Source organism: Macrobrachium nipponense, chromosome 47, assembly GCF_015104395.2.
Source record: "Macrobrachium nipponense isolate FS-2020 chromosome 47, ASM1510439v2, whole genome shotgun sequence".
Lineage (NCBI taxonomy): Eukaryota > Metazoa > Arthropoda > Malacostraca > Decapoda > Palaemonidae > Macrobrachium > Macrobrachium nipponense.
This window is the reverse complement of record NC_087222.1, coordinates 34254747-34280280: the sequence shown is the minus strand read 5'-3', so window position 1 is coordinate 34280280 and position 25534 is coordinate 34254747. Positions and strand designations below refer to the sequence as shown.

Below are 25534 nucleotides of genomic sequence, written 5' to 3'. Positions count from 1 at the left end.
ACAGGACTCTCTCTGGCTCATTACACCCACAATCTCTGTCAAAACCCTTGATTTCAAATGTCTTGGGCAAGGGTTGGAACGGGTTTTCGTTCTTTGCTAAGAACATTAGGGCTTAAAGAACAAACAGCATCGGAGTTTTCTTAAACCCAACATGCTTGCTTATAGCCTGGATCTCACTAACTCTCTTCGCCGTCGCCAGAGCAGTTAGAAAAAGTGTCTTCCTGTAGGTTTCTAAGCGAAGCTAAGTTGAGCGGTTCAAAAATACTGGACGTCAAAAACTTTAGAACAATGTCTAAGTTCCAAGAAGGACTCTTGGTTGAGGTACCTTCGAAGTCTCGAAAGACTTAAGAAGATCATGAAGGTCTCTGTTGTTGGCTAAGTCCAGTCCTCTATGCCTAAAGACTACAGAAAGCACAACTTCTGTAGCCTTTTATCGTAGGCCACCCGCTAAGCGACTTCATTTCTCAAGTAGAGAAGGAAGTCTGCGATCTGGCTCACGAGGAGGTAGAGGTGGAGGAAATGTCTTTCTTCCTGCACCAATTCCGGAAAACAGCCCACTTGGATTGGTATAACGGCAATAGTAGAAGGTCTTCTTGCCGTTGCGATTGCTTTTCGCCACTGGTCTTGAAAAACCCCTCGCTCTGGCCAACTTCTGGATAGTCCTGAACGCAGTCAGACTCAGAGCGGGGGGGGAGGTTTTTGTGATACCTCTCGAAGTGGGCTGTTTGAGTAGATCTATCCTTGGAGGCAGAGTCCTCGGAAAGTCTACAAGAAAGGACATGAACTCTGTGAACCAGTCAGGTCCGCTGGCCAGAAGGGGGCGATGAGAGTCATCCTCGTTCCCTCTGATGCCGCGAATTTTCTTATTACTTCCCCGGGGGAAAGGCATTTATGTCTAGTCCCGTCCAGTCCCAAAGAAGGGCGTCTACTGCTACTGCTCCTGGGTCTAGAACTGAGGCAGTACAGCGGGTCTCGTTGTCCTGGGAAGTTGCGAAGAGTCTACGAGAGGACATCCCCATAACTTCCCCACAACCTCTGGCTATTTCCTGATGAAGGGTCCACTCCGTCGGCAGAAGTTGACCTTGTCGACTGAGGCAGATCTGCAATCGGGAAACCGGACTTTTCTTAACCCCCTGATATGAATCTCGTCATATAGAAGACGTCGTGTGCCTTCGCCCATAACAGGATCTCCTTTGTGCAAGGAAGAACAGGGATCGAGAGTGGGTTCCTCCCTGTTTCTTGAGGTATTGCCAGGGTCGGTGGTGTTGTCCTCCGAGTTGATCTGCACCACATTGCCGGAGACTTCGTTCTGAAAGAACTGGAGCGCCAGATGAACTGCTGCCAGCTCCTTGAGGTTTATGTGCCAGGACACCTGTTCCTCTCCAGGTGCCTGACACTTCCTTCCCCCCCGTGTTGCTCCCCACCCCGCGGAAGAACGCGTCGGAAAACAACACTAGGTCGGGGTTCTGAAGCTGAGGGAAAGACCTCTGCGAGCTTCAAAGGGTCGGTCCACCATCTTAGATGTTCCTTTACCTCTTCCGATACACAGAATCGAATCCAAAGTGTTTTGGTGCTTCCAATTGTCGCAAGGAGAATTGAAGAGGTCTGAGGTGCAACCTCCCTAGGGAAACAAACTTCTCCAGTGAGGAAATGGTCCCAGCAGACTCATCCATTCCCTCACCGAGCATGATTCCTTCCCCAGAAAGGTTGACACTTTGCTTAGGCAATCTAGTTGTCGCCCCTGGGTACGGAAAAGCCCGAAAAGCCACTGAGTCCATCTGAATCCCCAGATAGACTAAAGACTGAGAAGGGGTCAGATGTGACTTTTCGAGGTTTCACCAGAAGCCCCTGGGACTTCGTTAACGACAAGGTCGTGTGAAGGTCCTCCAGACACCGGTCTTTCGAGGAGGCTCGTACGAGCCAGTCGTCCAGGTAGAGAGAGATCCTGACATTGGAAAGATGAGCCACCTCGCAATGTTCTTCATCAGTAGGGTGAATACCATGGGAGCAGTGCTGAGTCCAAAGCAAAGAGCCTTGAATTGAAACACTTTTCCTTTCAGGACAAACCGCAGGTATTTCCTGGACTGGGGGTGGATGGGGACGTGGAAATACGCGTCCTGGAGATCTAGTGAAGGCATCCAATCCCCCGGTCTCAAGGCTCCCATCACTGACTGAGTGTCTCCATCTTGAACCTCTGCTTGATGACAAAGAGGTTCAGGTTGCTGACATCGAGTACCGGTCGCCATTCCCCCGACTGCTTTGGCACCAGGAACAGTCTGTTGTAAAATCCGGGGGAATTCAAGTCGGAGACCTGTTCTACGGCGTGTTTCACGATCATCTGATCTAACAGATCGTAAAGCACTTGTTGCTTTTCTCCCCGATAGGAAGGAGACATGTCCCTGGGGTAGTATACAGCGGGTGGTTTCAGGAACGGGATCCGGTAACCCTTCTTTAAGATGTCACGGACCATTTGTCCCGCACCTCTCTCTTCCCAGGCTTGCGCAAAAAGCTGAAGCCTGGCTCCAACCGGTGACTGAAGGACTTCTGCTTCACTTCTTGTTCTTGGCAGCGCCGTGGCTCTGCCCCTGGAAGTGCCTCTTCCTCGAGGGGCTGGTCTCGAGGAAGAACTACCTCGAAACGGGCTCGATTTCTTTGAGAATCGAAACTCCCGAGGACGAAGGAACCGCAGGTCTCCTTGAAGATTGTGCGAGGAGATCTTGCGTGGCCTTCTCCTGTAGACTGGTCGCAATGTCTTTTACCATAGCCTGGGGGAAGAGATGATCCGAAAAAGGAGCGAAGAGCAGCTCTGCTTTCTGTGACGGAGAACAGATTTCGCTTGTAAAATTGCAAAACAGGGATCTCTTCTTCAAGAGCCCTGTGCAAAAGTGAGCTGTAGCTCCTCTGAACCATCTCTGACGGCCTTGGTCCATTGCACGACATTACGCTGGACAGTCTCCCCAGACTAAGTCGAGTCGAACTCCTAGACTTGGCATCCAGCACTCCCAACACCAATCTAGAAAGTTGAAGACCTCTAACGTCCGAAAGAGGCCTTTAAGGTGGTAGTTTCCATTTCCGTAGTTGACCATGAAACTTTCGAAGAGGACAGGTGAGAACCTCCTCGAGGCATCCACAATGCTGGCGAAGTCTCCTTGGGCTGACGAGGGAAGCTCTAATACCTACGTCTTCTCGTCTCATACAAATGCCAGCCTTCCCACTAAGTCTCGAAGGTGGCAGGGCAAAAGAAGTAATTTCCCTGAGACTTCCTTTTCTCCATCCAGTCATGGACTTACGAAGAGCCCTCTTAGTTGAAAGGGACTTCTTCATCCTGACTAAAGCCGAGACCTTGTTGATCTTGGACGAAGAAAGTTGTGAAGGAGGAGAGCGAGGAGCTTCCGGGTGAAACGTCTCTCCAAACTCTGATTGAAGAGGCGGGTCAAAACCTGGTAGTCGGAAGAGACTGCCGCCAAAGGTTTCTCGTCATCCACTTCAACCGAAGCGTCACTAACCTCTGCTTCCGACACAGGTGAAGTTGGAGGCAAATAGGCTGGACCAAGACTATCTTGGTCTAAGTTTCCACGAGGCGCGTTGCTGTGAAGTGGACGGTACTGACTCATTAAAAGGAACTCCGTCGTATCTCTAGACCCGAGCAACTAGCAAAGACTCATCACAAACAGGTGGGAGGCGACGAAACTCCACATCTTCGTCACCCGAGCGTCCGTCTGGCACACCTGGCGTTACCACTGGCGCACACCTGTGGCGTCCACCATGGCGCATACCTGGCGTCCACTGGCGCACAGCCTGGCTGCAACTAGCAAGCGAAGATTGGAGTCCACTCGCGCGCTGCTGGCGTCCGCTGGAGCACGCTTGGCGTCCACTGGCGTGCGAATGATATTAACTAAGGCGCGCTTAACATCTCGTGCGCGCTCTGCTTCCGCTGGAGCACTCTTAGATGCAACTGGCGTTCGCTTGGCTTCCCAGATCCGAGAGCGTCAGGAACGTGAACTTGCACCGATAAGCGTTCAACGCCAGTATCAAGCTCTCGCACCGCAAGCTTACAACGAGCGAGGGTAATACCGCTTCATGCGCCGAGCGAAGCAAAAATCCTCTTCACGTCCTCCAGAAGATCCGGATGGGGAGGTCGCACGAACTCTAGCAGGCGAAGAAAGTGGAGAGATAGACGAGCGAGGAGAGGGAGAGGGAGACCTTCTAGATCTCTTCACAGGCAGACGGTCATCCTTTCTCCCTGGGACGTGGTTGCGTCACTTTCTTAGCAAGAGCATCAGCAAGCTGTTGCTGCAAAGAGCGCAGGATCTTCTCAGTAGGAGAGGATTCCTTGTCAGGTGACGGGCTGATCCTGTGAGAAGGCGAGGGGCGAGGGGACGCCTTCTTCCTTCTCCCAGAAACTGCCGTAGCACGCGCTCGAGAGCGACTGGGGCGCTCAACAAAGTCATCATCCGATGACTCCTTACGCTTCTTCTGTGGGCGGGGAAGGCTGCGAAACACACTCTCAGGCGATGATCGCCTCTCGAGAGCCAAAACTGGACGTGAAGCGTCACGATCACCAACGCGTCCTTTTCAGCGGGCGTGAAATAGAATGAGAGCTACCACCCCTTGTGCGGGGAGGAAGCCTCTGAAGAAGAGAACACTCTTTCAGAGGGCCCGTGCACGCGCACGCTCCTTGGCAGTCTGTGTAACGTCAACAGATACTGCCGAAGGCACGTCAGATCGGTGGGCGTTCCCCGTAACCCTCCTGCGGCTTTCGACATGCCCTCTCCCTGAAACCTGGGAGTCCGGCAGCGGTCTAGGCCTAGAGGCGAAATGGGGCCGATCTGACGCACCCTCCACCAACGAAGGAGCACTGTCACTGCACTTTGCACCTTCACTTTTGCCTTCTAAGGCGAGCACTTTAGATCTAAATTACGAATCGACTCTAAGATAAGTGTAAGGGTATTACCCTCTACAGACACTGCTTCAGGGCCCGAAGGCAACACTACAGGGTTAGGAGTAGTGATTAAAGGAGGGTAGTAGGAGAAACATGAACTTCCTGCCGTTTTACCTGAAACGCTCCTGGAGGAAGACCTCCTTAACCTATCCCGTTCAAGCTTATGCAGATAGGACTCATACGCTCTCCATCCCGAATCAGAAAGACACTCACATTCCTTGCAGCGACTTTCATACATGCAATCATGCTCTCTGCAACTCTTACACAAAGTATGAGGGTCTACTGATGCTTTCAGTAGCTACCTCGCAATCACTCTTGGTACAAAACCTGGCGCTAGCCGAACTAGAACCAGACATCTTATTTAAAGAGAAATCAAGCCAAAACATCAATCAAATCCACAATTAACGTGTGCCTAGCCACCGATCCAAAAGTCAAGATACCAAAAAATCAAAAAGGGTACTTATAGTAGCCAAGTTTCCTAAATTCAAGACGGAGGTGCTGAAAACTGTGTTTACAACACCGGCGACAGAAAAATTATGAATAGAAAATGGGAATGATTCCTGATACCCGCCTCCCAGCGGCGGGAATGGGTACTAACCACCTGACTCCCACTACGTGTGTCGTAAGTTTTTTAATTTCTGTCGGACTTCGGGAAAATACAGCTATATATATATCTGACAGGTAAGTTTCATGAACAAAATAAGAGTTTTAGCTTACAATTGCATTTTCCGACCATTTCGGTAGAGTCAAAGTTGACCGAACGTGGTTTTTTTTCTATTTATCATGATTTATATGCAAATATTTCGAAAATGAGAAAAGCTACAACCTTCAATTATTTTTTGTTGTATTCTACATGAAATTGCGCACATTTTCATATATAAAACTGAATGTAACGGCTAATTTAAAATGGTGCAAACATTACCACAATCGCATGTATGATTTTTTTCGGAAGAGTTACCGCGCGGACGTAAGGAAAAAGTTTTTTCATAAATTCACCATAAATCGAAATATTGTGCTAGAGACTTCCAATTTGTTGCAAAATTAAGGTAAATAGTTGAATATTACTACAATATAAGCGTTTTAGCTTACAATTGCGTTTTTTTACCATTTCGGTAGAGTCAAAGTTGACCAAAGGTTGAAATTTTGGCACTTATCGTTATTTATATGGAAATATTTCATAACTGATAAAAGTTACAATCATGAGTATTAGGAATAGTCATAAAAAGACACTTATTCCTCATTTCACAATCTTACCGAGTATGGTGCTGCAAAGTAGTATAATGGACATGGTACTAGTCTTGTAAAACTATTCCAGGATTGTTTATAATAAAAACTGTTCTCCACAGTGCTAATTCATAAGCGGTTTGCTTTTACAAAGAAAAACTTAAGTTCCAAGCAGTTTGCTTAACAAGAGGGATGATTGTATCTTCCATATAAATCCATTCTAACAACACAACTAAAGGATTAAGAGAGATGACATGGAAGAAGTCCTAATTCGCAACATTACACCGCTTCGGGGAAAAAAAAAAAAAAAAAAAAAAAAAAAAAAAAAAAAAAAAAAAAAAAAAAAGTCACGTCGTAGGAAAGAACTTACAATTGGTGCTCTTTGAACGTTCCTGCAGACGAGCCGACCTCTCCCGTTTCCCCAAATTCTTGTCGCCTTTGCTGAGCTGCCCAGGGAAATCGCGGTCGGTGTCCGAATTGTCGGGTTCATTCTCGCTATAAAAACCATCGCTGTCGTTGCCAAGTGATCCTGGTGCTGAGGAGAGAGGGATAACAAGACATAAGAAATACATTACTGAATTATGCTACCTCAGTTAAGTACTGCATTATCCTTTTACAAGCTCTGTACTGGTTTTCACCTATCTACAAAAGAATTGGTGACCATGAGATTCCAAATTACTGTTCTGTGCATCATTTGATCTTTTTGGGTAGCAAAAGCACTCGAGTGCATTGGCTGAGAAAGGAAATGTAAGTACCTTTGCTTTCCATTTTACGTCCCCTTTCCCGTTATCATTTGCTTTACACTTCAAGATCACACATGCAGGGTGACAAATGTTACATGAAAACAGTCCCAGTACTAGTTATTCCATATTTAAATAAAACAGTCCCAGTATTAGTTATTCCATATTTAAATAAAACAGTCCCAGTATTAGTTATTCCATATTTAAAAAAAAAAGGTCCCAGTATTAGTTATTCCATATTTAAATAAAAATGTTAAAAATATCTAATAATACACTTGTAAAGTTAAGAACATTGTACAAACACATGAAAAGAAAGAGCAACATTTTATCAAGTACTACCTCGACAATAGGCTTATATCATCTCGTACAATCTAAACAAAAAAAAAAAAGACAACTGTAACAGAACCTGAAAACCCTCCAATTAAAGCTTCTACTAAACATGCCATCAAAGTTATTTTACCAAGTTCATCTGTAACTCAACAATTTCAGCAATAATCCACTACCATCCCACTACAGTACACATGGTATACAAACATACATTTTCCCATAAGACTTATGAAAGAAACAACACATGTTAAGGATATAACCAGACACAATACATACAAAAGTTTATCAACTTACTGCTAGATTTTTGAAACGCAGATTTGCTTGAATCTTCTGGAGACACGACCTCTTCTTCGTAACCCTCCTTCATGCTCTCCATAACTTCTATGTAATCCAGTTCTGCGTAGTAATCGTCTCCACCAATGATCTGCTTCCCTTCCTGTTGAAGTAACAAGATGAAGATTGGACCAATATCAAGACCAAGTCAGGTTTATAACAAGTAGGATGACAGAATCCCTAGTGGTCTTGTTACTTCTATAAATGTAAACCCATTCCCAGGACTAGTGCATCTTTGACTCCTTACTTGATAAACCCTGCATTACTATAAATTAACACCAGTTTAATACTTTTGAAATTTAAATTGTATAATTCACAGTAATGTTAGCTTCAATATAAATTTAACATTATTCAACATACATACCAGATTCCATTTGACTCAAGTTATTTCAGAAATTGTGCAAAAGCTCCCTTGTACTAACAGTCATCAAAACTTTTTTCAGCCCTCGGCAAGAAAAGATCTTAACTTTGACAAACAACCATTTTGAGAACTACTTTCTTAAAACTCCAATAGTTCTGTAATAATAATAATAATAATAATAATAATAATAATAAAACCAATGTATCACATCTTTTGCGCATACGTAAGTCTTGCCCAAAAGGTCCATTCTGAAACAACAGGTCAAAACTGGAAACCAGCTGAAGGTAAAGACGTTGGTGGCTGCAGTCCTGAGCCTACTACATTGGGTTCTGCCATACAAAGTTTCCAGTTCCAACACTCGAATTCTTTACCTACATCAACAGTCTCCTATTATTTCAGATGATCAATGGAACCAATACAATGATGCTAGTCACCAATCTTCCAGCCTGAGGAGAATGAAAGAAATCTAGCCTATCTTCTGCTAATCCAAAAGAAAACTTCAGGCCTGAACCTACCTCATTGGCCACAGTTTCGCTCAGCATCTTTCCCACGTACACGCAGATGAAGCCTCCCCTCGGGACATCACAAAGTGTCCTGACACCCCAACCTCTTCTTGCAGTCTTGAAGAGCTGCAGCTTCAGTCTCAGAGGATGCTGGACAACGCGATTTAAGCATCTGTTGACGGCGCAATGACATCTGTAAAGAGGGAGTTAAAACTTAACAACTGCGCAATCAAGAAAGAATACTTTTGACACATCTGTGTGAAGAGCATCTTCTGAGTAATACTGTTGACATGGATATTCTCCCTCTTCTTATTTTCTTCAATATTAATGGCCTGTCCCTTCCAAAATGATAGCCACTGTTAAGTCATTTTTCAATCACGCTGTAGTTACATCAGGCACTTGTGTTGCCACACCTGTTCATATTTCAGATTTTGTGGTAAATATAAGTTCATTACCTGTATAGTACTGTCTGCTTTAGACCAAGTACTGTCTACTCTAGACCGAGAAATAGATATCAGAAGAGACACCCATTGTATTATTTACAGTAGGAATCAAATCACCGCTGATGTCGAGAAAATTTCAGAGGTCCTGTCATATTACTGGAGCTACAATTCCAATTGAATTTTATGAATGAACCAGATAATGTTCTTTTCCCTAGGCCCTAACAATGCATAAAGGCACAATGCAGCATTTAGTTCTTTCAGCGTTTTGCTGTTCAAAATCTACTTCCAGATGCAGTTATCCAGATGCAGTTATCCTGAACAACGACATGGGATATTTTTTGTCCTCTATACTATGCTAATAGAGACAATACAACTGGTTTATTTATCTACTGGAAATGGAACATGACATTAAGACAAGAGGCCAAGTACTGAATTTATGAGATCCTACTGGATTGAAAATAATGCTGCAGCAATTGTTGTGAAAGTCTGGACATGCAGTTTGGTCGGCTTATCAGACTACTTTGACATGGACAGAAATAAAATGCAGTTCGTGATTTTATGGACTGACAACGAAACAGCTGGATACAGCGACGGTATGCCAACAACCATCCAAGAAAACCACAATACAAAGCAACGGTACGCACCTAGAATTGCATTCGTATATGCCACTCTGGACCTGTTCGTATAGCCGGCGATGCTGATAGCCTGCGTTGGGATTTTCCTTCATATTCAAAATCCGGGTGCCGTGGACGGTCAGCTGTTGGCACGCACACTTGCTTTTGTCCTGAAGAGCAAATAAATTTAGAATTTCAATCCTATTACACAATTGAAAACATCAATGAAGTCTATAACTCCTGGTTGACTGCAAAATATAAAGCATGTTGCATGTCACATGCCGCAGGTTTCAAAAGAAGCTTCTGACTGCATTTTGTTTATGTGCATTTACCATTTATTTCATCAAACGTAAACACATGTATAGTAGTTAACTTTTTTATTTTCCTTTTAATAATTTACCACTACTTGGCATTTTTGTTCTAGCTAATATCCCACTGTAAAAATAAATATTCATAAAAACACACAAGCTACCTTGTATGGTTCAGTTTATGCTGATGACAGTACTAACCAGAATCCAGCAAATTTACTCCACTTATAAGCGATGACCAAAAGTTCTGTCATTTGCTCCTTTAATGCCTAAAAATTAACTATGATAAGATACCTATAATTCAAACAACTTTAAAAGTTTCACTGGTAACAGTTTGTCACAAAATCTTGGCATAATCAATCGAATTTTAAATACGATGACATCACCCGACAACATTCCAAATAAGACCTCAATCCCCTCTAAACCTGAACACAAAATCTCACCTGACAATTGTCCGTGCAGTCACAGCAGACAAGGAAGTCCTGATCGAGATTTAGAGGGACGTGTTTCGTAGGCAAACGAACGTTGCAGTACGTCAGCGGGAGAGGTTCTGATTCGTCTAATGAGTTGACGCACGAGATCTTCACGTTTTCTTCTGCTTTTGTCATATCCTAAAATAGAAACATCTTTAAATGCTACAATATTAAACATACTGCTAAGCAACGATTCTTGTAATAATTTTTGTACGTATTTACTGGAAAAAATTCCTGTACCTACTGCAAAGTAATAGATACCAGACACATGATTTTATGTATCCCTGTAAAATAAATGACTATATACCACTAATAGATTCTTGAAGATATTTTGTCATACCCCTTGAAAAAAACAATACCACTGCGCAACAGATTAGTGACAATTTTTGTATGTACCTCAGAGTAATAGATCCTTTTATAAGGCTCCCATTCAAGGGAGACGTGCACTCCAAGTTCGAACGAGAAACAGTCGATTTCAAGGCTTGACTCTGTGGTGATGATGTAATGGAAGACTTCGCTGATGTTCCGCAGGCGCACTCCACACGGGGCAACGTAAAACACTTCGTGTTTGGTATTGGTCTTCCGTTTCTGTTTCACAATAAGCCTGAAAAGAATGACACCGTTTCATCTGTGATTTCCATTCTTACATATACTCGCAGCTACTTCATAACTTTATTCTCTGGGTTAAAATGCTGTCTAAAATTGTGAAGAAAGATCAGGACAATGTTGATTACCTGTTCCATCCCTGAAGAAGAGGATATAACAGTGGTGAGAAATCTTTGTGTTTCTTCATGCTATCACCATTCTTGCCCAGGCAGCGGCTAGCACAGATGTGTCGTCGGTACTTCATGATCTTCTCTTGAAGAGGATGTTTCTGGCCAAACAAAAGCTCGTAGTGAAATAGGATTCAAAGTCACAGTGACAGTAATGACCTATGATCAAAGCTCACGTTAGTAAATTGGTACAACAAATGACCAAGTCAGAACAGAAAAGTAAAAATATCTCTGTCATAATTCTTCCCATTACTTCTTGTTCCCCTCCTTTTAGTTATGTTCTTCTTGCTCCCCTCCTTTTAGTTATGTTCTCCCAAAATCACTGATGAACCTGTCTGCAAGTGATCATATAAAGACGGTTCTCAAATGCTTTTTGTACTACAACAATTCAAGCTTGGCTTATTTCTTTAAGAATCCTCTACAGCATCTCTTTTTATGAAGCAGATTATCAAGAGGATCAAATGATATGAGTTTGTTGCCATTCACTAGATGCCAACAAAAATTCAATTAAGGTTACCTGAGTGTAAGGGAGACTCCAGTATTTTTCTACTGTTCTCAGACATTCCAAGTCTAGTTTAACAATCTAAGGTCTCATTAATAAACATGGGGATTACAAGTAATCAACTAATGCCAGAAATAAAAGAGAGCACCTGTCTTGTGTTAACCAGGATCATAAACTGCAGGTTACAGCCCAAAATATGTTTACATTCATGTGACACAACACTAAAGTTCACTCACTTTTCTTGCAGAGGGATTACGTATCAGAGAAATATCACAATAATTCCTTTGACAAAGCAAAAAACTAGACTCATTTAACAAAAGCACATATACAGACAACAGCCTAAACAGGCACACTAAACAGAATCTGAACTTACAGGTGGCAATGGGGACTGCTCTGACAATTTTAATTTGCGATCTGTATTTGTGTCTGTATGTTTGTAAGTTGAAAGTTTGTACGTAGGGTGGCGTTTGCACTCATTCATCCATATTAGATCTCAAAATAGGTTGTAAATTTGAAAGATTTTCCAAGTGTGAGGCAAAAAAAGCATTTGACTTTTGACTTGTTGCAAGAAAGATTTAATATTTCAACTGCATAAGAGAACAGTAGCAAGTATCTGCTGAGACTCATTTTGAAAGGTAAGGAAACTAACATATCAAACTTTTCTACCTTTGTAATAACTGTTGGTGCAAAACTATTCTTGGATGAGAAAGCTAGAAGGACAATTACCTCCTAGCCATATCGTAAAGATGAAAAACAATGAGAAAAATATATTAGCAATTATGAAATAAAATAAACTGATTCTATGAAAAAACGCTTCAATTGCTGGAATCAGACAGATCTATCACTCCCCAATTGGATATTATCATAAATTTCATGATAATGCAATTAAAGAAAAACCTCAATATCAACTTATATTTGAGTAAAAACAGCACAGGATTTGTATGTGTCCAGAGGTACGACACCAAGTGTTGTCTTACATTGAGGAAGCCTTTGGATTCCTGTTCGATGCGAAGCTGCACTTCCTTGGGCGGAGTTCCTGCTCGAGTCATCGTGCTCTTTCTGGCCACTGCACGCCGTTCGCCTCCTTGCTGGGCTGGGGTAGGGATGGAGAAAATTCTGATAAGATATTATGCCAAGATACTAGTACATAAAAACATCAAACATAGCAGGTCAGTTACTTACAGGGAACTATTTTTATTCTGAAAAATGAAATTGAAAACAGGTACAAACTATCCTACAAATTTTGGTCATGAATGTGCATAGATATGAATTGAACACGTCAGTCTGGCATGAATCTGAATATTTTCTTGTTTATTTAGAAAGTTCTATAGCTTGTATAATCGTCTAAGAACAAACGAAACATTTCCTTACTTTGTTAGAGTCTACAAAAACACAAGCCTTTGGACAGATGAATGTCAAGTATCCCTTCACCCTTAATGTAATTATTAATTAAATATTTATGCTCAATACTTACCGGGCTCCAAATCTTGCCCTTGACCAAATGTACCGTATTCAACGACAGCCTGAAAGAACAACAGCAAATTTATTTATGCATGTCTTTATATCATATGCAATGTTTATACCAATAAGTCACTTCCTTTAATAAGAAATGTTCGTTTGAATGGTGTTTTTACGTTGCATGTAACCAGTGAAATGGCTCCTGATACAAAAAGAAATAACAGTCACTGCCTTATACACCCTTTCATTGCTGAATCACATGTGCAAATCCCACGTACACACGTCTAGAACAATAGTGGATTCTTTTAACTACAGAGTCTGCTGATCATTGGTGCCCTGAATGCTCCCACTTTGTCATGTATTTCTCTATGTTTCTTCCATTCACTTCCAAAAGCGAAAAGGAAAGCACATACACTTCCTGGCATTGGCGCTGTCCTTCGTCTAATGGTCCTCAACTGTTCAGTCTGAGCCTTGATGTTTAGTTTTTTATTGAAGAGCGGACTCAAGCGTGTGGAACCTCTGTATATCCACTCACACCGTCCGTCGACTGGGAAGAACATCTGGACTAATGACCCATCGACCTCTTGTACTTGTGCTCTCCACCAGCGACCTGCAAAATAACCGTAAGGTAAGGTGGGTACTAGTGTAAGAACAAGCCACTGCAAGACAAAGCTTAAAGCTCTTGTTTAGAGCATGTGGTTATACAGACACGTGTTAAGATGGAAATACCTCTACAACCCTAGGAGCAGCAAGAGATTCCCCCCCCTCAGCAGAGCTTAAGACTTAGTACAGCTTCTGTAATGCTTCCTTTTCTGAGGATTTGTTTTTAATATCGTTCTGACATCTTTTAGAAGGCTCTAGGCTTCCCTTAACAATACATATTCTGCCCTCAACAAAATAGAAGTGACAAAAGAACATTCGATACAAATGGAATTCACTTTGCAAAACAAAAAGAATACAGAGGAACACTCACCATTCCACTCAGTTTTAACAAAGTTCCCTTTCTGCAGGCGAACCATAGGCCTCTCAGGATACATTTGAAGGTACTCTTTGATGAATTCCCTCGAATCAGAGGATACGTCGTCCCACGGGCAGGTAGACGCCTCTGTCACCACACGGATGTCATCGTGATGGACGTACTGTGCGTAACCATCGTCAAAAAATATCAAGTACCTGGAAAGAATGTTTATTTTTATGAAGTTGGATTTTTAATCTGTTTAACTGTACTTGCCAGGAAAATGTGTAAATCTTTCACCTTTTACTACAAGTGTTCTTAGTCTTATACCACTTCAATAAGTGATTAAACTGCTACATATTGTGGGTATATACATTTGTAAATCTACCAACTTATAATTCAATTAGAAAAAATTTGGGCACACATAAGAACAAATATCTGAGGTTTGAAAGAGGAAAAATTAGTAGCAAGGAGACTTGGTGTCTCTAGAAGAGTCAAACTTCATGTCATATAAGTGGATATATGTATTCATCGTGTAATAGAAAAACACGAAGAAACTCAATGTGTTGCCAAGTACTCTGAATATGTCAATGGAAAGGTAGCTGTTACTAAAGAGGAACCCCACACTGGACTGTATTGGCCATTAGTATGAAGGGGGGTCCAATTCTTCTCTAATGGAAGAGGCTAACTATAAACTCTGTTTTTTTCCATCTGTCCATCTCCCTGTGGTGTTTTCGCATGGTAACACTGCATCTGGGGCTTTTAAATAGTTACACTATGTGTAAGTTTGAGGTAAATAAAATGATATCTGGGTGTACATTTGCAACTGAAAAGTGTTTTAATAATTTACTGTATGCGAATGACACCGTTAATATTCGAAATAGGATGTTATTTAAAGCCTGGGACGCAGTGTTACCATACGCAAACACCATAGGCGTTTGGACAGATGGAAAAAAACAGAGTATAGCAAGTTGCGTCCCGGCTAAACAAACATTCTTTGGAAGAGGGAGATGAGAGCATCTTAACATAAAGTTTCCCCAAAATAGATACGGTAATACTAGTACGCAAATGACTCGCCTGTATTTATTAGCTGCCGTGGGAATTTCTGCAACGATACCCACATAAAACGACCCGGAGATCGTGGAGTTTTTGGGATCTTCGTCCTTGTATTTTGCAATGACACGAGTTCCTACGGGGATGCGAGTGGGGCACTTTCCTGCGTACGCCAACTGACGTCCTGGGATGACTCGTGGAAGGCCGCCGCCTTTTGTGCGATTGTATCTGATCTTGTATAAGGTGTTCTGATACAAAAGATAATAGAAAAATGTATTAATGTGTCGCAAAGTGCAAAATAGAATAAAGAAACAATGTTTTGTTGGTAGAAAAAGCCAGCTGGAAAACCAGAAACCTCTTATGTCAATCTGGTCATGATAAATTGTTACCAATTAAAACTGTCACACCTATTCCACTGACCTTCAAGTATTCCATTGTCACACTGGTTGATATTGAGTAGTGCATACAAAGCATGAATGGCCTATAAGCCTTATAAACATTACATAAAAACTAATAGCCACTCAATCTCTTTCTGTTAACAAAGGACTCAAAATAAAATCAAACACTTCTTCTTGAGCAGGACATGCGAGAAGATTATACGATTATTCTGTTCTAAGATAGAGTATAAATTTGCTATTAGTAATCCTCGTCTCCCTACCAAGTAAAGCACCTGGAAAACGATAACATATTTACCTTCGGTTCCCGTTTCTCTACTTCAATAACTTGGGCTTGAACCCATCGGGCAAACAGCGAATACTTCATGGAGTAGCAGAACTCCTGAGGCTGTAACTCGTACCGGTCGAGCGGTCCCACAGGAGGGAGGAAGTCAACTGGGCCTTGCACGGAGTCTTCTGCAATCACCTCTGAAGTCTGATACAAATGAACACTCTCGTTAGAACACAAAGTCACGTTGAAGTCACACTATATTCAGCCCTCACTTGAATGTTTCCTGGATATCTAGCACCTAACAGCAATTACACAAGTTTAAGTAAGTTCCTTACTTAAACTTGACCTACTTTATACTTAACATTTGATTTAAGAGATTTACTTAAAAATGTACTAAATCTCAAGTGGTATCCATGTAAAATTCATGACAATAATGTAGCTAAGTAGAGTAGTCCCCAGGTCAAGGTGTTACCATTCAAAAGGTAAATTTCATACAAAAATCACAGACAGTACAACAAGTCAAGGAAAATTACCTACACTAGTCTCATTATCAAGTTAAATCCAAGCTGAAAACAGAATCTTTGTAGTTACCAAACCCTTCCAGTGGAAGAGGCTCCTACTCACCCCATCAGGCTGATGAATAACTGTTCCTGAGGGCCCAATGTCCAAAGATGGCTGCCACTGGAATTTCACAATGTCATTTAAGCAACCTAGATTTCAAAAGTGAAGTTTTTAGACCACTGTAACTTTACACTGTTTCTTGATAATCATTTTAGCATCTAAGAGTTGTGATTTTTAATGCCATGTGGTAATCAATGTCACCACAAGGCGTACTGTCAAAGGATTACAATATTTTTAAAACTTATTGATGCATCACGCAAACACTGAAAAACTTGGTACAAGTGATACAAACATGCAAACATAACAAATTTTTTAATCGATTTGTATTTTTCATATCTAATAAAAATGAGGTCTTAACAATAGGATAATCTTCTGGCAATACAGTGGGGCATCGCTTATTCACGGATCAGTATTCACGGATCCAGTTAATCACGGGTTTTTTCTTGGACCGTTTCTCATGTTACATCACTGGTATGAATCGCTGCATCACGGGTTTTGGTTGTGTGCGTATGCAATGTTTTTCGGTAGGCTAACCCTCGGCCGTGGTCGATAACTACCAACATTCATTTAAAGACTCATATAATGATATTAAACTGACAATAAAGGTATCAAACCATTCTCACCTAATATATTATTGTCCTATCTTCGAAATAAATAGCCTATTCAAGGTTTATGTACGACGTTCATTGGTAGGCTAAGCGTAGTTGCAGTGCGATAACCACCAACGTACACAAACATTCACATTATGATATTAACTGACAATAAAGGTAATAAAACCATTCTTACCATATATATTATAGTCATATCTTCATAATAAATAGCCTATTCGAAGAATAATTCCACATCATTGCACTCAACTTATCGTCGAAGTGGCCAGCCACAAAATGTAAGCATATACCTTTACGTACGAAAATGGTTTTATGTATACGGTTTGCGTTCAAAGCGACATTTTTGTTTTGATAAACTTTTAGAAATTTTAATAGTAGTGGTAGTGTAATTACAGTAGTAATAACATTAAGGCTAAAATTAATTCGAAACTTCATTATTATTTTGCAGTATTCGTATATAACTTCTCTGAACAATGAAGTCATACAAACGCTATTTTGTCATAGATTATCGTAAGTATTGCTGTTTGTTATTGGCGACGAAGCGTAAACGAAATACATAAAAGACATTTTTTACCTTATATATTATCGTCATATATCTTCATAATAAAAAGGCTATTCGTGGAGTAATTCCATATCAGTGAAATCAATTTTATCTATGGCGAGGCCAGCCAGCTGACAAAAATGTACGTACGTATATGAAAATCAAATTATGGTAGCGTTCACAGCAAGATTATCTTTCGAAATTTTTATAGTACTATTCATGCTACGTAGTAATAATGTTTGGAATATACGTAACATTAATTTTCAATACAAAATATCATCGTTATTTTGGTAGTGAATAATATTTTTGTTTAGAATTATCATACATACACTGCATTGTTATGGGTTTGTGTGCCAGTGATAAAACAACCAAAATAACGTTCTCCTTTAAGTCAACGCGTTTAAGAAAAAAACATGACATAGAATCGACTTTGCGACTTCGTTCACTTTGATATTTTTAACGATACAATAACTATCATTTGTACTACTAAAACCATCTTCACATAAGTAATTTTTCGTAAGATATGTGTGTTACAAAAGCTAGCTTATACATAAAAGGCTTTTATAATTTAAGTCATCTTAGATATACATATGTATCCAAACTCATTGTGGGGAAATTTACTACTGTTTCCTCGGATATTGAAATACTTTAGCATCATTCAAACACTTTAATAATATAATGCATAAATACTAGGCTATACATATTTACATCGTATACAAATACTACAATACAGTTATATACACATACTTTTATATACAAAGTTAACAGTTATATACACTACTTTTATATACAAAATTAATCATATGACAGCTGTTGCACTGGACTACGTACGTACTACTTGGAAGATAAAACAAACAAAAATTTGTTGTTGTTAGTCGCGGGATAGATTAACATTTTTTCCAGAGATTAAAGAGCTGAATTTTGTTTTGAAGGTGGTATGTCAACCGCGTTAGTAAATAGGTATCATCTTCTAAGGATTTTTTTTTTCTCTCTTTTTGCGGAAGAATCTTCAAGCCATTTTGCATTCAAAGTAATGAGAAGGAATCATTCTATTCTTCATGAAATCAGTAAAATACTTACACTAATAATAAAAAAACTAAAACTACGTACTGTATGCAAAACACATACATCATCGTTAGCTTCGTGTGTGTAAACGTTCATTCTAAGAAATTACAAGAGTAGTATAACTAACACCTGATTGGTTGGTTGGTAGCCATGGAGATCTGTTATCCAATGACTGACCCTCTGCTTTGTTCTATTTATAGACATACGCCATGGATAGGCACTAGGTTTTGAACGTTACCATGTTCGTGATGATTTCTGAACTGCTGACGGCAAAAATTACTCAATAATTTTCTTCATATAATTATTCCTTCGTGAAAACAATAATATAATATCGCGGTTGACATACCTTCAAAACAAAATTCAGCTTTTTAATCTCTGGGAAAAATGTTAATCAATCTATCCGGCGACTAACAACAACAAAATTTTTGTTCGTTTTATCTTCCAAGTAGTACGTACGTAGTCCAGTGCACAGCTGTCGTCTGATCATACTCATATGATTAACTTTGTATATAAAAAGTATGTGTATATAACTGTTAACTTTGTATATTAAAGTATTGTGTATATAACTGTATGTAGTATTGTATACGATGTAAATATGTATAGCCTAGTATTTATGCATTATATTATTAAAGTAGTTTGAATGATGCTAAAGTATTTCAATATCCGAGGAAACAGTAGTAAATTTCCCCACAATGAGTTTTGGGTGCATATGTATATCTAAGATGACTTAAATTATAAAAGCCTTTTATGTATAAGCTAGCTTTGCAACAACACATATCTTACGAAAAATTTACTTATGTGAAGATGGTTTTAGTAGTACAAATGATAGTTATTGTATCGTTAAAAATATCAAAGTGAACGAAGTCGCGAAGTCGATTCTATGTCATGTTTTTAACTTTAACGTATAGTGGTATGAAAAAAAAAAACACCAGTGTGTCGTAGCGATGCGTCATCAATATAGTGGTATGAAAATACCACATGGTGTTGTATCGATACGTAATCACAAAGTACAAATCCTTTTCCCGGACATCCTCAGAATTTTACGACTCTTCAACTTCAAGATCGATATGGTAAAAATATATTATATAGTCATACTTATTGTTAAAATTCACAAGTTGAACTGCAAAACATTATTATATTTTGATTGATTATTTACATTATATTTTTTGTGTTTTACGGAATGTTTGTTTTGAAAATAATACCTATTAGTGAACATATGGTATTAATTGTCCCACTATTTTATATAGGTGATCTTAATTATCTCACATTCATTTAACAGTATTATATTAAATATTTATTTAAATAAACTGTAATTAATAAATAACAATAATGAAAAAACATAAAGGGAAAAAAAATGTTTTTGCTGCAGTAGTGGTGTTTGTTTGATTATGCATCTGACCTCACATTTCCGAAATCTGAAAAATTCCAAAAACCGAAACATCGGAATGTGTGTGTACTGCACATTTTTTTTTTTTTAAACACGCACACAATGTCTACACATTTACTGCAAATTACAGTACGTACGTATTTATTCCTGAGAGAGAGAGAGAGAGAGAGAGAGAGAGAGAGAGAGAGAGAGAGAGAGAGAGAGAGAGAGAGAGAGAGAGAGAGAGAGAGAGAATGATTAAGGACTCCAAGGCGTTGTTATATAATTATTTTATTATCTTGGGATTTTTTGTTTTTTTTTAATCTTGAGATTTTCTATTCAATTCTCGAGATTAATAAGAAAATTACCTACCTTGACTAGCATCAGCACACATCTGAATGACTCGGCCATTAGCAGGCTAAACCACAACCTTATGAACTTGCATGATACATGAGATACATGACAAAACACAAAAACCACTGTTTATTGGTGAAAAATTAGGGGGTCGCACGAATCATGGGAGATTGCACGTTATTCGAGTATATACGGTATGTGATTTTTTTAGCCTTTATGGAACAAAATCTAGCAAGAAATTGCCATTCCCAGTTTGGCAACACTGGCCTACAAACGTTGTTTGTTGTTGTTATGAAATGTGGGTGCGGCGCGTTCTTTAAATTGTACCCATATAAAACGAGTTAACAATATGTGGCATCCAAAAGCCCTGATTCTTTTACTCTTATGGGAAAAGACGCCTAAAGGTCAGATGAAGGTTTTTTACGTGGAATATTACTAGTATTAACGTGTTGTGACGAAGGGAAGAGATGTTTCGCTGCATACTGTTGGTAGCATTATCGTTATTATATTACTGGATTGTCACTGCAAAAAATCGTCGCCATCTTTTATCAACATAGATTGTTGGTGAGTAACCCATATGATTTACATATTTTGATAGTTCTCTTACCACTCATCCTCTCTTTTCCTTGTAAAAAAAAAAGAGGCCCACCATGCGTATGTAGGCTTCTAGCGGTAATCCCTAGGCTAGTAGGCTACATATGTACAGTAGTACATATACTACATTTATTTTTTTAAAGGCTAATTTTGTACAATAACTTTAAAACTGTCTGAATTTAGTTTTAGGTGATAGTTGAAAACAAAACATATTTGGTGTTTGAACTAAAGTAGGCAGTTATAAACATTGGAATAGTGGTCTTGGTGGGGGTTAACTATTAAAGTAGGCAGTTTTAAGCAATTTTTGAGGGGGGGTATCAGGATAACAAACAGGGTATTTACTTATCACGGGGGGGGTTCTGGGCCCTATCCCCCGTGGATAACGAGGCCCCACTGTATTAAGAAACAGGTCTCTCAATCATACAAAAGAGGAGTATGAATTTTTGAGAGAGAGATGAGAGAGAGAGAGAGAAGAGAGAGAGAGAGAGAGAGAGAGAGAGAGAGAGAGAGAGAGAGTCTCTCACAAGGCTTCACTTACCACTATTTCATGACGGAAACTGTCGTAGAACTCTTTCCTTATTTTATCCAGTTCTTTCTCAAGGGGGGCAAATTCTTCAGTATTCAGCTTCTCAAATTCATCTGGAACAAAGGAGTTTTCAGGATGGATTTGCATATAAACTGAGCTTAAGAAATTCATATCTTAGTTTCACAATCAATGTGAGAAATAGAGTGTATACAGTACAGTAGACAAATTGCTATTGTACTAAATGTTTTATAAGTGCCACTAAAAAAGATTTAAGAATCCCACACACCTTTCATTTTTCCCATTTTTTCTCCTCCTTTTTAAACTACTTGCAAGTTAACATAATGTTCAGGCTTGAAAATATAGTGCTTAAATGTTTATAAAACAATTTTGATTAAACTTAAACATCTCCACTTTTAGGGAGAAATCTGCACTTTGCTGAAAATGAAAGTAAAATTGCCAAGTTTCAGTTAATAATGATCTTCGCTTAACAAAAGCCCGTCGGAACGGGACCCCCACCTATAACAGGGGACTACCTGTAATTACGGGAAATAATTTAACCTTCAGAATATCTGGACCAAGTCCCGAAAGACGTGGCACTGAAAACGAGAGCTATTACGCATCCAGCTCTCACCTAAAAGCTTCTCTGACCGTTGCTCAAGGTGACTCATGCCGTCCGTAATCTGACCGTTAAGGCCCAAGTCAGTAAATATGGCATCCAGGGTCTCTTCCAAGCTTTTGCCATCATCGCACTCTACCTCGTACTCCGACTCATCACTCTTCAGTTCGTCTGTTGATGAAACCACAATAACCAACATTAAAACTCATGCAAACGATGGCATCTATATAACTTTTATTTTTGACATGGAGGTTCTAGCAAACGTGTCTATCTGTCAGTCTGTTTCATATTATCAAAATCAACAAAAAAAACTGAAAACTATAAAATCGTTATGAACAACCTGTTGTGCAATCATATCACGCAAACTCAAGTGCAAAAAAAAAAAAAATTAATTAATTAATTAATAAAAATAAATAAATAAATAAATAAATTCTAACCCAGGAACAAAACTTCTGACCCAAACTATTTCTGAACCAGAATTTATAGTTACGGTTTTCCCTTCTATGCTGGCAAACACGACATTGGGAAAGGAACTGTGCAAGTGGTCACCCGTATCTTGGGGGAAGCGTACCAGACCCCCCCGTGAATAGTTACAACCCGCAAAATAGTTGGAACCCCTATAAAAAACAAATGCTGAAAACAGGCCTGTTTTGTTAGTTAAAACTCAAGAAAAACCCACTAAAAATTTATAAACCTGGTTTTTTTTTAATAGTTTTATCATGAAAAGTGCATTTCATGATGAAATTGATAAAAAAAAAACAGGAATTTGTGGATATTTCTCATAGACAAATACGGCGAATAGGCGAATTTTCCGCGAATAATGTGGGGAAATGCTCCAGAGAAAAATGATATTGTTAGAATACAATAAAGTTTTGTACATACTTACCCGGCAGATATATACTTAGCTTATGTCTCTGACGTCCGACAGAAATTCGAATTTCGCGGCACACGCTGCAGGTAGGTCAGGTGATCTACCCCCCCTGCCGCTGGGTGGCAAGAATAGGAACCGTTCCTGTTCTAGAACCAGATTTTCTCTTCCACCTGTCTCCTGAGAGGGGAGGCTGGGTGGGCCATTTCATCGTATATATCTGCGGGTAAGTATGTACAAAACTTTATTGTATTCAATAACAATATCTTTTTGTACATGCAACTTCCCCGGCAATATATACTTAGCTGATTGACACCCTTGGTGGTGGTAAGAGACAACTATTTACTGAATAGACAGGTAAACAACATACGTTGTAGGTAATAAATAAATAAACCTTGGTTCCTACTTGTTCAGGCAGAAGATTCCATGGCTAATGCTAGGAATCTGCTTCGCCTCAAGAAGCCTCAGCGAGGATGTGACCTATGGCTAAGAGTTCTTGTGGGTCTGTCGATGGGGTCTTATCCATTTACTCGACAGAGCCTTCATTACATGACAATATGCCATATGCCTAGTGGCATAATTAAGGAGCACAACACCGATCCCGATCACCTGATCCTAACACGAGGTTAGTGCTTAAGTTGAAAAGAGTTATCCCCAAACTCCTTTCAAAACAACCCAAAGAAAAAAACACGACGTTAACTAAAATTTAACTCACTTAGTTAAGGATCAGTATCGGCTCTCCCTATCCCAGCAATGTATCCGCAGACACGTATCAACCAAGAGAGAAGGATCTCTCGTAGGTTATCTTGACATCCTTCGGATATGGGAAGTCAACACAGAGTTGCATCTCCCGTATGTGACAGCTAATATGTCCTTATGACATATTGTTAAGGAAAGAACAAGAATACAGAAAAGCTCGCACTCCATGCGCTTTTAATTCTCAGCTGTTTGAAGAATCATCAATGCACTTGTCAAGAATGCTTAGGAGATCACACTGTCTCAAAGAAGGCCAGGGCATTCTTTGATATAGATCTCTTCTGGGTGAAGCCTGGAGCCTGGCTAGCGCCTCGCGCCTGGCTGGAGCCTTGCGCCTGAATGGCGCCTAGAGCCTGGCTGGAGCCTTGCGCCTGGCTGGCGCCTCGCGCCTGGCTGGCGTCTGATTGGCTCCTCCCTCCTGGCTAGCGCCTCGCGCGCCTGGCTGGAGCCTTGCGTCTGGCTGGCGCCTTGCGCCTGGAGCTTGGCAGAAGACTTCATGATTACTGTCTATGAGTCTGCATGCCTCAAGAGTTTCAGCGAGGTAGGGACCTATGACTGACAAACCCTTGCTGGATCATGTCAATGGGGGCTAAACCCGCTTACACGACAGAGCCTTCTCGGATCGTGCCAATGGGGGCTGACCCACTTACATGGCAGAGCCTTACCTGTATCATATCAATGGGGACTAGCCCTCTTACATGACAGAGCTTTAGGTTTCTCTTTACTGGAAGGAGCCTTGCGCCTGGATGGATCCTCAATCCTGACTGGAGCCTAGCCTTGAAGGAGCCTGGCACCTGGATGGCGCCTGGCTGGCTTCTAGAGCCTGGCTGGCTTCTAGAGCCTGGCTGGCTCCTAGAGCCTGGCTGGCTTCTAGAGCCTGGCTGGCTCCTAGAGCCTGGCTGGCTCCTAGAGCCTGGCTGGCTCCTAGAGCCTGGCTGGCTCCTAGAGCCTGGCTGGCTCCTAGAGCCTGGCTGGCTCCTAGAGCCTGGCTGGCTCCTATGAGCCTGGCTGGCGCCTCGCGCCTGGCTTGGCTCCTCCACACTTGCTGGAGCTTCGAGCTTGGGAAGAGTCTCTAGGCTGTCTGGCGATGTCCACATCGGACATCTGTCCGATTTGTTCGCCTCTGGCGCATTTGCGCCAGGTTGGAGGCCCGCTCCTTCTCAGTATCCGGCCATGACAGAGTTCCTTGGAAACTGTTCCGCCTCTGGCGTTTTTCGCCTGTACAGGCAGTCCCCGGGTTACGACGGGGGTTCCGTTCTTGAGACGCGTCGTAAGCCGAAAATCGTCGTAAGCCGGAACGACGCTTGGAAATATGTCTTAAACTAATAAAAAGTTATAAAAACCTTACTTGTAATCCTTTGGTTACACTACATGTTGTTTCCTGTAGTTTTATGTACAACCTGGAGTTATTTTCATAAAAGAATGCTGGTTCTTGAAGGTAAAAACTATGTAATCCTCTGGTGACACTACTTTCTTGAAGTTTTATGTACAACCTGGAGTGATTTTGCAAAATCTTGAGGGCTACAAGAACAGCTGATTACTATTTATGTATCATATAGACTAATTAAAGTAAATGTATCTTTAAATAGGCTTATATATTAGTATCAACAAAACATTTCCTGCCATGAGTCAGAGGCCGTTTATGAAACGAACACTTCTCTGTCCTATCTGTTTCAGAAAAATAAACGTTACGTCAATCCTCGAGACCATTGTTGCCAAAGCGTCTCTCTCTCTCTCTCTCTGATGCAAATTACATTGGAAACTTGACATACGATTGCCCTAATATACGAATGTTTTGAGATATAACAGAAAATTTGCGAAATACAAGCTTTGATATACAACGAAATATTTGAGATACGATTTTGCAATGAGGGTTAGTTGTATAGGCGACCGATAAATGGCGTTCAGATCTGTTTGTTTGTTGGTGCTGCATGTTAACACGTC

General features: G+C 40.6%; 1 protein-coding gene across 1 annotated transcript in view; it reads right to left on the bottom strand.

Moving 5' to 3' along the window:
- The window catches only part of LOC135204636 (histone-lysine N-methyltransferase SETDB1-like), a 65953-nt gene that overhangs the window by 6012 nt on the left and 34407 nt on the right, over positions 1 to 25534 (bottom strand). Inside the window, 17 exon segments of the mRNA XM_064234785.1 lie at positions 6537 to 6701; positions 7528 to 7669; positions 8443 to 8623; positions 9518 to 9657; positions 10239 to 10406; positions 10665 to 10872; positions 11003 to 11142; positions 12210 to 12272; positions 12521 to 12636; positions 13018 to 13066; positions 13415 to 13611; positions 13975 to 14174; positions 15034 to 15257; positions 15703 to 15879; positions 16300 to 16356; positions 21363 to 21463; positions 21982 to 22137. Coding sequence (XP_064090855.1) covers positions 6537 to 6701; positions 7528 to 7669; positions 8443 to 8623; positions 9518 to 9657; positions 10239 to 10406; positions 10665 to 10872; positions 11003 to 11142; positions 12210 to 12272; positions 12521 to 12636; positions 13018 to 13066; positions 13415 to 13611; positions 13975 to 14174; positions 15034 to 15257; positions 15703 to 15879; positions 16300 to 16356; positions 21363 to 21463; positions 21982 to 22137 — 2484 coding nt within the window.